We start from the raw sequence: 12,516 nt of genomic DNA on the forward strand, positions 1-12,516 counted from the left end.
GGCCTCGTGGCGAGAGCCTGTAGTCCCAGCTACTCAGGAGGCTGAGGCAGAAGGATTGCTTGAGCCCAGGAGTGTGAGGTTGCTGTGAGCTATGATGATGCCATTGCACTCTAGCCTGGGTGACAGAGCAAGACCCTGTCTCAAAACCAAACCAAAACAAAAATAATAATAAAAGAAAAAAAAACAGAAAATTACGAATATTAGCGAGGATGTGAGGAAACTGAAGCCTTTGCGTATTGCTGGTGGGAATGCAAAATGGTGCAACCACTATGGGAAACAGTGTGGAATTTCCCCCCCAAATTAAACAAAGATTGCCACATGATCCAACAGTTCTACTTCTGGGTATAGACACAACAGAAGGGAAAGCAGGGACTCAAACAGACACTGATACACCAATATTCATGGCAGCATTATTCACAATAGCCAAAGGGTGAAAGAAACCCAAATGTCCATCAACATGAATGCATATACAAAATGTGGTATGTATATGTGTGTGTGCGTGTGTGTTTGTGTGTGTATTCAGCCTTACAAAGGAAGGAAATTCTGACACATGCTACCACATGGATGAACCTTGCTTGAAGACATTACGTTAAGTGAAATAAGCTAGTCACGTAAGGACAAATGTTGTATGATTTCACTTATATGAGGTACCTGGAGTGGTCAAATTCATACAGACAGAGGTAAAACAGTAGTTGCCACGGGCTGAGGAAGTTACTGTATAATGGGCCCAGAGTTTCAGTTTGAGAAAATAAAAAAAGTTCTAGAGATGGATGATGGGTATGGCTGTCCAAAAATGTAAAAATGTATTCACTGCCACTGAACTGTACAGCTAGAAACGGTTAAATGGTAAATTTTATGCTATGTATATTTTACCACAATAAAAAAAAAAAGTTTACTACCCCTGTCCTGCAACTACCAATTCCACAGAGTATTTGAGATAGCTGGTTTTCCTGCTTACTGACTGCTTATGTGACCTCAGGCTGATTATTTAACCTCTCCAAGATCCCAGAGAAGCTGTGAAACTGGCACAAAACAGGCACTTGACGTAGATGTGTTTGCTGTCTCTAAACCCCTATTTCCCTTCCCCTAACCAGCCCAGCTTCTGCAAATATAAAACACCCAAGGCAGGTGAACAAGTGATTTTAATCCTCAGGGCAACTTCTGAGAGTTAGAGGCTGCCACTTGGACAGATGTCAACTCTTCCCATCCTCTAAGAACAAAGGCACCAAAGTTTAGAAAATGTGGTAAATACTTCTCTAAAAGGTTTCCCAGCCATGTTTGTCTGAAATAATATCAGAATATAAAATTAGCAGCCCTGGTTTTCTGATCTCTTAGGAGAGATAGATGTGGCATAAATAATCACACTTACCTGTACTGCCACCCAGTGACAAGGTTGGTGTACTTCATTAAATAACCATATACGTTTTCCATGTGATCACTGTTTCAAAAAGAACAGAAAGAGCCAAAGTCAGTGAAAACCAAAAGAAATCCCAAGAAGATAACCACGCACTCTGGAAAGTAGATGTAGACCCGTATATTTTCTATAAATGCCTCAAATTTCTTCAGAAGTAAAATTCATAGGTTAACAGAGACATTCAATCCCCAAAATTCCATACCTATAGGACTTTATTTTACCAGATTTTCTCAAAACAAGCATAATATAGCATAAATCATTATATATATTATAAACTCCAAATAAAAAATCATTATGCAAATATAAAATCACATAAATATAAAACAAATGTGCTATAGGTATATTATACCATAAATAAAAGCATATTATTTATAACTCTTTCAATATTTAAACAATAGAAACCAGTTTTATGATGTGAGAATAAACCAAAAAAGGTCTCTAGATAAAATAGTGCCTCCTCACTGGGGCACAAAAGAAGCCAATCTGTCATGTCTCTGATTCCTTGGTTTCTAAAATGAATATCGAGAGTGTGACAGCTCACTCCCACTCCCCCATCCCAAATAGGATGAGGCAAAGTGCTCACTACAAGTCTTGCCACTGGAAAGACTTTATTCGGGACCTGTATCATTAGCCTTACTACAATTGAGTTTCTTTACTTCCTGCCCTCTTTTTTCATTTATTACAGGTATGTTCTGTTAAAGTGGTTCATAGGAAATGCAATATCTCACTGATATTTCTTTTCTAATATTTTAAGGTTCCTTTTACTTATGAAAAGACAGTAAAGCTAAACCTACATTGCTGTATCTTTCTTATATGTAGGCTTCATTTTTCATTTTGTCATTTAAATTAAGAATTCCTTTCACACTCACATTATACTCTGATCTTTTAAGTTTACACTATAAAATGAAATGGGAATGAAACATATTTTCTCTACTATCCCTGAGTCACATAGGATAGATATTTGGTAAAATTTCAGCCAACCAGCATCCAGGAAATTGAAAGTGTCAGGCAACTGGCGATGTTTAAAACATGCATGTCAAAGGCAAAAGCAAGGAAGAATTGATAATCAACAGAACAAAGTTCAGACAAGGTTTAGATTGACCTTAAGGAGAAATGAAAAGAGCTGAAGACAAAGACTTTCTCAGGCAAACAAAATGACCAATCTGATTGTAAAATTATAGTAGCTATTACTGGAGTGCAAGTAGGGCGATGTCTCTAAAATAAACTCAATGTTTGGTGCCTTTTTAATTTCATTTCTTCAGAGTAAATAAAGATCAGAGAAAATAAAGATCAAATCTGAAAATGAACTGATCCCAGCTGGGTACAGTGGCTCATGTCTATAATCCTAGCACTGTGGGAGGCCAAGGCAGGAAGATTGCCTGAGCTCAGGAGTTTTGAGACCAGCTTGAGCAAGAGCAAGACCCCATCTTTCCCAAAAATTGAAAAATAAGCCAGGCCTCGTGGCGAGAGCCTGTAGTCCCAGCTACTTGGGAGCCTGAGGCAAGATGATCACTTGAGCCTAGAAGTTTCAGGTTTTGCAGTGAGCAACGATGACACCACTGCACTCTATCCAGGGTGACAGAGAGAGACTCTGTCTCAAAAAACAAAACAAAACAAAATTTTGATCCCATGACTGAGTATATGCTATTTAATTTTTTTCTGCATTTTCCGTTCATTCCATGGTTGGCAAGCAAACTGTTTATTAATATTCAGTGAAGTTATTCAAGTCCTTTTGGTTTCCTTAGGCCACTAATCTCAGGAAGACAAAGGTTGTCAACTTCTAAAATGCCAACCCAAAGTTCTGATAATCAAATATTATATATTATGTTGTGTTAAAACTATAGCACCAGTTAAATTCTCATTTCAGTATTTCCTAAAGCCCACAAATAGAGGAAAGAATTCTTCTCTAGAAACAAAGCCTCTTGAGTTTTTGATACAGCTCCTACAGTCCCAGCCCTAGGTCACAACCAAGCTATTTCTTTCCGTTCCTTTGGTACTTGGAAAAATAGAGAGGGATTTTTCTTGTCTGTCTTTCACATCTTCCCCAGGCTTAAGGTTTTTGTTGTTGTTGTTGTTGTTTTGAGACACACTCTCGCTTTGTCGTCTAGGCTAGAGTGCCATGGCTCAGTCTAGCTCACAGCAACCTCAAACTCCTGGGCTCAGGCAATCCCCCGTCTCAGCCTCCGGAGCTGCTGAGACTACAGGTGCGCACCACGATGCCTGGCTAATTTTTCTATTTTTAGTAGAGAAGGGGTTTTGCTCTTGCTCAGGCTGGTCTCGAACTCCTGACCTCAAGCGATCCTCCTGCCTCGGCCTCCCAGAGTGCTAGGATTACAGGCATGAGCCACCGTGCCTGGCCCAGACTTAAGTCTTAAACAGCCCTTTGGTACCATAGGAATCCCAATGCCCCCGAACTCTGCCCCAAAGAATTCCTCCTCTGTTTTAGGTATTTAACACACAGCTCAGCTTCCCTGAACTGTTCTTGCCTGAAAAACTTATTCTTTGTCCATTCTGTCCTATAGCTCTAAAATCTGAATATTTATTTACATTCTGCATCAACCCACAAAAGGCCAGAGGTGGCATACAACCTAAATTAAATACTTTTCTCAAAGTACCAAGACAGTTCATAATTCATCATTTTGAGAATTCCTCCTTTATCTAGGTTCTCTATACCAAGCCCTGATTACTATTAATAGGTAAGTGTCAAGTCACAGCCATTAACATGTACTAAAAACATCACAACTCAATTATAGTTCAATCCTCTGGTTCTAAAACTATATATATTTTTCAAATGCATGTGAACTGTGACAAAAAACTTTCTTATATACTATTTATATACCAGAGAAAAACAACGAAATTTTCGTTTCAAAGCCATCAAAGAAAACGCATCATCTCCTTTACCTTTATTCAGTCATTATTCTCATATTACTAAAGGTATTTCTCATTTCGCTCATATCTGTTATTTATATCAGTCATTTCATAGCTACCAATGAATTTTTAAAAGTGTGTGATTTCAGTAGCATCACTGACTAAAAAAATCCAAAGTGGGCCAGACACAGTGGCTCGCACTTACAATACTAGCACTTGGGGAGGCCAAGGTGGGAGGAATGCTTGAGGCCAGGAGTTTGAGACCAGTCTGGGCAACAGCAAGACCTCAACTCTATAAAAAAGTTTTAAAAATTAGCCAAGTTTGGTGGTGCGCCTATAGTCCCAGCTACTCAGAAGGCTGAGGCAGGAGGATCACTTGAGCCCAGCAGTTTGAGGGTGTAGTGAGCTATTATGATGCCACTGCACTCTAGCCCGGGCAATAGAGAAAGACCTTGTGCCCATGTCCCCCCCACAAAAACCCAAAGTATATCTTCATATTTCATAATATTGTAATGTTTTATGTTCAATTTTCTAATTTTATTAGTATTTTGTTGACTTGCATATTTAAAGAGTTAACTTTATGAAAAAAATTACAAGAGGGATAATGAATGACATGGATTTATTTGATAGTATAATAGCATAAAGCCAGTCTCAAAAGAACTAGAAACTTAAATAAGCAAGTATAGACTGCTGGCCTGTTTTTACTATATAAAACAGGTGTCTCCAGGTTACAAAAAACCAACTTAAGAACATCCTATTCTTTGGAACAGCTGGTTGCATCCTTCATCCTTCCTTTTCCACATAACCCAAGAATTAGCCACTACTCAATGCAACCAGCTGACGTGGAACGACTGTGCCATCTGGTGGTCAGCATGAAGAGCTTCGTGACTGAACATCTTTTGTTCACATTTTTTCTTCTACTTCCTTATAATTGAGTTACCATGTAGTACCTCTAACCCTCATGCTTTACTTCCATTCAAAATGTGTGAATGTCTATAGAAGATTTTAAATGTACTTGTTAATATGAATAAAATCTAATTCTTTTTTTTTTTTTTTGAGACAGAGTCTCACTGTGTTGCCCTGGCTAGAGTGAGTGCTGTGGCATTAGCCTAGTCACAGCAACCTCAAACTCCTGGGCTCAAGCGATCCTATTGTCTCAGCCTCCCGAGTAGCTGGGACCACAGGCACACGCCACCATGCCCGGCTAATTTTTTCTACATATATTTTTAGCTGTCCAATTAAGTTCTTTCCATTTTTTGGTAAAGACGGGGTCTCGCTCTTGCTCAGGCTGGTCTCGAACTCCTGAGCTCAGAACGATCCGCCCACCTCAGCCTCCCAGAGTGCTAGGATTACAGGCGTGAGCCACCGCGCCCGGCCTAAAATCTAATTCTTAAAGTAGGAACAAGCACATATCTGACTATATTATACTATTTTATGTTGTGTGAATTAGAAGTGAAGGTCCAAAAAAAATTAATATATTGAAAAATAAGCCATGGCTTTCCTCAACTGCAAAGCCTGGGGAGGTCCTGGCCCAGCCGAGGATGGTGGATCTCTTCATCCTCAGTGCTTCTTTGCCGAGTCCCACTTCCCCTCAATAAAGGGGAAGTGAACTCCCCCTCATCAAAAGAAGAAAAGAAAAATAAGCTATGAAAAAGTTAATTTCTTCTTCGGCAACTACATTGCTCAATAAATTAGGTATATTTCTGATCTTTTAAACTTATTAATATTTCATTGAGATTAGTACTGGAAGCTGACAGTCTATATAAAAATAGCTGATTAACCAAACTATGCCAAGTGGCATTATTATATTTTGTTTGACACTCATCTCGTCCTAAACGTCTTAATGATGATTACTCCAATTCTTAAATCTCCATTACTATAACACACATTTCTTAACTGTTCTGTATCAGATTTAAGATATATAGAAGCTTTTAAAATTAAGCTACTTTTTGAACAGGCTCAAATCTTTTCATTTCAATTCAACACAATTACTCAACACCTACTAAATGCAAAGCACTCCGAAAACCCACTGAAAAGGATGGGAAAATTAAAAAGACAATACCTCTCCATTCCAAATCTATAATCTAATTTATGAGAAATATATCTCCTTGAAGACAGACAATAAAAAGGGTTTCTTCCTCCTGGAAGAGACACAATGGGATTACATAAACAAAGATAAACACAGGATTCAGTAGAGACTGAGGAGGTTGAAATGACTGGATTTGATAACTGATTAGATGTGAAGTGAGATGAGAGGGAGATGACAGAAGAGAGAAGAGACAGAGAGCGAGAGAGAGAACAAGAATAAGAGAAAAGGGACAAGGGCAACACCCATATTTCTAGCTAGAACAACTGGGTGAATAACTAATGTCTTCAGTGAAATAGGGATCACAGAGGAAGTTTTGGATGTGTTCCAATTTCACATGTTGAATTTCAGGGACCTGCAAGACATATACAGGGAGATCTCCAATAAGGCAGGCATGATTTGAGCTGGAGAAATAGACTTGGTAGTCATCAGTACATAAGCAAATAACTGGTATTCGAAGCCATCCCAGGTTGGGGAACCCACAGCCTTAAGAATAAGTGAGCTCCTTAATAAAATAAAATAAAAAATATTTTAGCCCTTACATCCTGGGGCTTAATTAATCCTTTTAATAAAAGGTTTTGTTCTGTAAAACTTGGATTCAGTCAAAAGGGTGCAGTTAAGGACCTAGAAGGCCACATGAGGCCTTAAGGCCACAGGTTCCCCACCCCTGCTGGGTGGGCTTCAGGCAGGGCAGTTCTAAGTGCCTAACGCAAAGGAGTTAGTAAAACGAGAAAGAGGTTCAATATTTAGGAGAAAGATAGAGGGAAATGAGGGAGAGGTGAAGAATTAGACACTGTGATGGTTCATTTTATGGGTCAACTTGACTGGGCCACAGTGGATAAAATAAGGCAGAAGGGAGGATTCATTCCCTTCTGCTTGCCTGCTTGAGCTAGGACATTGGTCTTCTCCTGCCCTTGGACTGGGATTTAAACCATTGCCGCCCCTGGGTCTCAGGCCTTCAGGCTCAGACTGGAATTACACCACCAGTTTTCCTTCATCTCCAGCTTACAGACAGGAGAGCTGTGAGATTTCTCAGCCTCCATAATCACATAGCCAATTCTTCATAATCTCTCTATATATAGATTAATATCTACCTATTGGTTCTATTTCCTTGGAGAACCCTAACTAATACAGCTAACTTAAGGAATTTAACTACAGGGAGCAATTTATGTAAGCTGCAGTCAATAAAAATGAGGTGCCAGTCAAGACACAGGTCAAAACCCCTACTTTACATTTGGCAAAAAGTCCTCCAAAAAGGCTTACCTTTGGCTCATTCTCTGGATGACAAATAGTATGATGAAGGGAGGGGGTGGCTTGCTTAGCTGAGGAAAAAGTAACTTACATCAAAAGATAGGAGTGGCTGGGCACAGTGGCTCACGCCTATGATACCAGCACTGGGAGGCCTCTAGGGTTGAGGCCAGGAGTTCAAGACCACCCTGGGCAACATAGTGAGACCCTGTTTCCACAAAAAATGGAAAAATTAGCTGGATGTAGTAGCAGGTATCTCTAAGTTCTAGCTACCTGGCAGGCTGAGGCAAGAGCATTGCTTGAGCCCAAGAGTTCAAGGCTGTAATGAGCTAGGATCACGCCAGAGTGAGACCCTGTCTCTCTCTTAAAAAACGGTAACAAAAAAACAGTCAATAACGAGCGTTGGTGAGGAAGTGGAGAAATAGGAACCCTTGTGCACTGATGGTAGAATGTGAAATGGTGCTGCTAAGTATGGAAAACAGTATGGCAGTTCCTCAAAAAATGAAACATAGAATTACAATAAGATCCAGCAACTCCACTTCTGTTTATATACACAACCGTACTGAAAGCAAGGACTCAAACAGAGATATCCATACACCAATATTTAAAGCACATTATTCACAATAGCCAAGAGGTGGAAATAACTCAAATATCCATGTAGTATACAATGCAATAGAATATTATTCAGCCTTCAAAAAGAAGGAAATTTTGACAAAAGCGCAACATGGTTAACCTTGAAAACATTATGCTAAAGTGAAACAAGCTAAATATAAAATGACAAATATTACATGAGTCCATTTATATGACATACTTAGAATAGTCAAATTCATAGACACAGAAGGTAAAATAGTAGTTGCCAGGGGCTAGGAGGAGGAGGAGAAGGGAAGTTATTATTTAATAAATAACAGAGTTTCATTTGAGGCTGATAAAAAATTCTGGAGATGAATAGTGGTGATGGTTCCGCAATGTGAATGCACTTAATGCCACTGAACTATACACTTAAAAATGGTTAAAATGGTAAATTTTGTTGTGTATATTTTATCACAATTTTAAAAAACTGACAATTTGATTGTATCCTGTCTGATATTTACGTCCTCTCAACTGGTCGTGAACTTAGCGTATTATTTATTAAGCTCTTGTAAACCCAGTAAAATATATTACACAGTAGAATATAAAATTCTTTTGAATTTTGAAGATGATACAGAAAGCTTCCAAGAATGGTATGAACCATGGGCTGCTTAAACCACAAACTAGATCTCTTGTATTGTCTTATGCTTTTAGAGATATTTCACAAAGTTTAAGAAACAGAACTATGCATGCCTATGCCAATCAAAAAAAAAAGAGAGAGAAAGATCCTACATGTAATCTAATTTTTGCAGACAACTAACCAGTCACTTGACCACAAAGTCTCAATGAAGACAGGATGGAAGAAACTCCTACCTGGAAAAGTCGAAAGACTACCTCTAACATCTCCACAAAGTTAGGAAGCTGTTAACTACAATGAAAAGAGCATGGGCTTAACAGCAGATAGATAAAGGTTTGAATTTCACGGTGACCTTAAAACATCTGAACCTAAGTTTCTTCATCTGTAAATGGGGATAAGTACATTTATCTTGCAGATTTATAATGGGGAAAAAGAATAAGATAATATATTCTGACCCCTGTATATTTAAAGTATATTTCAACATGGTAAGCGTTCAACAAATATTGGTTCTTTCCCACTCCAAAAAGTCAATGCCTCTGCAGGCAAAGGGCTCATTTTCTAGATCAGTGGTCTCTCTATACCTTGTTAGCCTGACACTTTCAAATGAGAATGCAACCTAAAAGGCCCAGAGATTTCCACTACTTTTATTTAAAAAAATAACTACTGTATTTTTTCCAGTAGGTATTTGTCAGCAACTATAAAGGGTCTGAGAGTTACCCTACAAATTAGCCTGCCACAGTTTCACAGATGCTGGCAGAAGACATGAAACTATACAGTCAGAGGCAAAGACTCAGCAACAGCAGTAGATGGATCATCAGCCCAATCACACAGGGCAACACAGAGGAGCTGGTGATGCCTACATACGTAGTGGGTCGTGTTACAGGAAAGGAACTTCAAGTTTAGGGAACCCAAATATTGAAATAAACACAATCTGTCTGGCCTCTGTCAGAGGCAGATACTATCTTTATCATACCAGACAGTAAATAAACCTGACCTTGGTTCAGGAGGGAGATATTATCTCTAACTTCCAAGGCTGTCTTCTATACAAACATTCTTGAAAAAATAGTATGGAACAAAGAGCAGTCAGTATTTTTGCTAATAAAACATGCAGGAATATCAGAGAGCCATGAAGAATTGTCTCTCAACATGTATTACATGCATATTCCAGTGAAAAGTTTCTTATCCAACGCTGTCCTCCAGCCATCAGTTCTCGTCTTCAGAGGTAAGACCTGCAGAACTCTTGGCAAATAACAACTCCGTCCAAACCCCTGAAGTAAGAGACTTGACAAAAACTCTCCAATGGCTTCTAGCAACACTAGGCCATGTCCTGGGGTGACCCCAGCCTCCCACTAAAATGCCTGCCTGAGAAAGCTCACTGCTGCCAGGAGAATTTACCATGTGCTCAGGCCAACACCTGACCATAGGCCCCTGACATCCCTTAGAGCTATGGTCCCCAATCCCCCGGGCCGTGGACCAGTACAGGCCTGTGGCCTCTTAGAAACTGGGCAGCACAGCAGGAGGTGAGTGGCCGGCAAGTAAGCAAAGCTTCATCTGTATTTACAGCCACTCCCTATCCCTTGTATAATCATATAAGCTCCGCCTCCTGTCAGATCAGCAGTGGCATTAGATTCTCATAGGAGCACGAACCCTATTGTAAACTGCATATGCGAGGGATCTAGGTTGTGAGCTCCTTACGAGAAAATAATGCCTGATTATCTGAGGTGGAGCTGAGGGGGTGCTGCTAGTGCTGGGGAGCAGCTGCAGATACAGATTATCATTAGCAGAGAGGTTTGACTGCACAATAAATGTAACGTGCTTGAATCATCCCGAAACCATCCCCACCCCACCCCCAGTCCATGGAAAAATTGTCTTCCATGAAACCAGTCCCTCGTGCCAAAAAGGGTGGGGACTGCTGCCTTAGAGCATTTATTAAAAAGGGCTTACAATTGTGAACACATATCTCTTAAAACTCAGAAGTATCTTCCTCAAGGATCTGAAAACTATTCTTTTGAAATATAACCATCAGGAAAAACTATAAAGTATTGTTCCAAAATCTAGTGAGAGAACTCTACCAAGCCTTGAGGAGCAAGATTTGGTTTATTGTAGTGTGTCCTGATTTCTTAATTTCCTTACATATTTGCACTGCATAGGTAAACACAGCCTACTTAAGTTCATATTCTCCATAGAAGTTCTATATCAAAACTGTACAAACAGGTTAATGTTAGAACATGCCAATTAGTCTTTTTAGTCCTTTTCAGATAAATCCCATACTTTAGGTCCTAGAGGAAACTGTTCATCAAAATAGACTTAGCTATGCTAGTCTTCAGTTACATGCCGATAAATTGTCTTTGCCTTCTTTTTACTGGCATCTACAACAGATTTCAGATAAGGAAAACAAAAACTAGGGTACAGAAATATATATTCAACTTCCCTTTAACCCTTGCAGAGAAAAAAAGCAAACACTGATGACTTTTTCTTCAAATCAACCTCAAGACAAGGATGAAACCTCTAAGACAGTAAATATTAGGTTATATTTAGGCCGATCTCCCTTTCCTATTTGCAAATAGGTACTTTTCCTTGTAACAGGGTATTTATAGTGGAAGATACCAGGTCTGACCACACGAATTATTTCTATACTACACATTTGCAGACTTCTACCCATTTATTGAAAGAATAACTATTTGCTAATGAGGAAAAGAGATGTGCCTGTTTGTTAATAATGGTTAACCAGTGTAGAGCTCAAAATAAAAAAAAGCAGGCCCATCATACACCCTGGTTTGTCTTCCAATTCCTCTTTCGTATAGTTCTCTTGTGCCCATTTTAATAAACAGGTGGCGTATTTGCAGATTTATACATTTCCCTGGAAGATGACATGAAGAATATAAAAATAATGGAAACGTGCACATTTTATAAACTATGAACATTCACTGTGAAAAAGGAGGGAAAGATCCAGAATTAAGAAATCTATTTTCACTATTAATGGTAAAGAAAGCCCACATCATATGTATATAAATTATTCTGGAAAGAAAATTTAAGGCTAATCTAATAAACTCAATTCTTAACTTTAACTTTTAAAAAGATCATCATGACTTATTTTGCAAATACAGCTGTAGCACTTCCTGTTCCTGATTCTTTTGATAATCCTCCCAAACTAAGCCTTGGAGTTCCTACCTTCATGGTTCTGGGTGTGCACACTGACTTGGAATTAACTGAGTGCTTCACACATAGTAGAAGCTCAAAAATTTCCTCCATGAGTTAGAACACTATGAAACCAACCACATACTAAAGTATTACAGTAATCAATAATTATTCATTCCTTTAGAGAGCTTACATACTTTTAATACCACTATACAAATAACTTCCTAGAAATAAAAAAAGTTCGTCCACTTACTAGCTATGTAACCTTGGCCAACTCATTTTGACTTAAGTTTTCTTCACTGCAAAATAGGGATAACAATGCCCCACCTTCTTCCAAGAGTTATGAGGATTAAATGTGACAAGAGAAGTGAAAACACTCTGGATACTATAAAGACAATTATCTACATTTCCAATGTATGTATCTCTAAGGGATGACTGGACATGACACTTAAACATTCTGGGCCAGGCGCGGTGGCTCACGCCTGTAATCCTAGCTCTCTGGGAGGCCGAGGCGGGCGGATTGTTTGAGCTCAGGAGTTCAAAACCAGCCTGAGCAAG

The 12,516-nt window shown here is 39.1% G+C and overlaps 1 protein-coding gene across 2 annotated transcripts in view; it reads right to left on the minus strand.

The window, feature by feature from the left end:
• Positions 1-12,516, minus strand: part of OSBPL11 (oxysterol binding protein-like 11) — an 81,559-nt gene that overhangs the window by 54,308 nt on the left and 14,735 nt on the right. For both annotated transcript variants that reach the window (XM_012642318.1, XM_012642310.1), the window contains exon 2: positions 1,370-1,438. In XM_012642318.1, the coding sequence (XP_012497772.1) occupies positions 1,370-1,438 (69 nt within the window). The remainder of the gene's footprint in view (positions 1-1,369; positions 1,439-12,516) is intronic.

The sequence above is a fragment of the Propithecus coquereli genome, unplaced genomic scaffold, assembly GCF_000956105.1.
Source record: "Propithecus coquereli isolate 6110/MARCELLA unplaced genomic scaffold, Pcoq_1.0 Scaffold10, whole genome shotgun sequence".
NCBI lineage: Eukaryota > Metazoa > Chordata > Mammalia > Primates > Indriidae > Propithecus > Propithecus coquereli.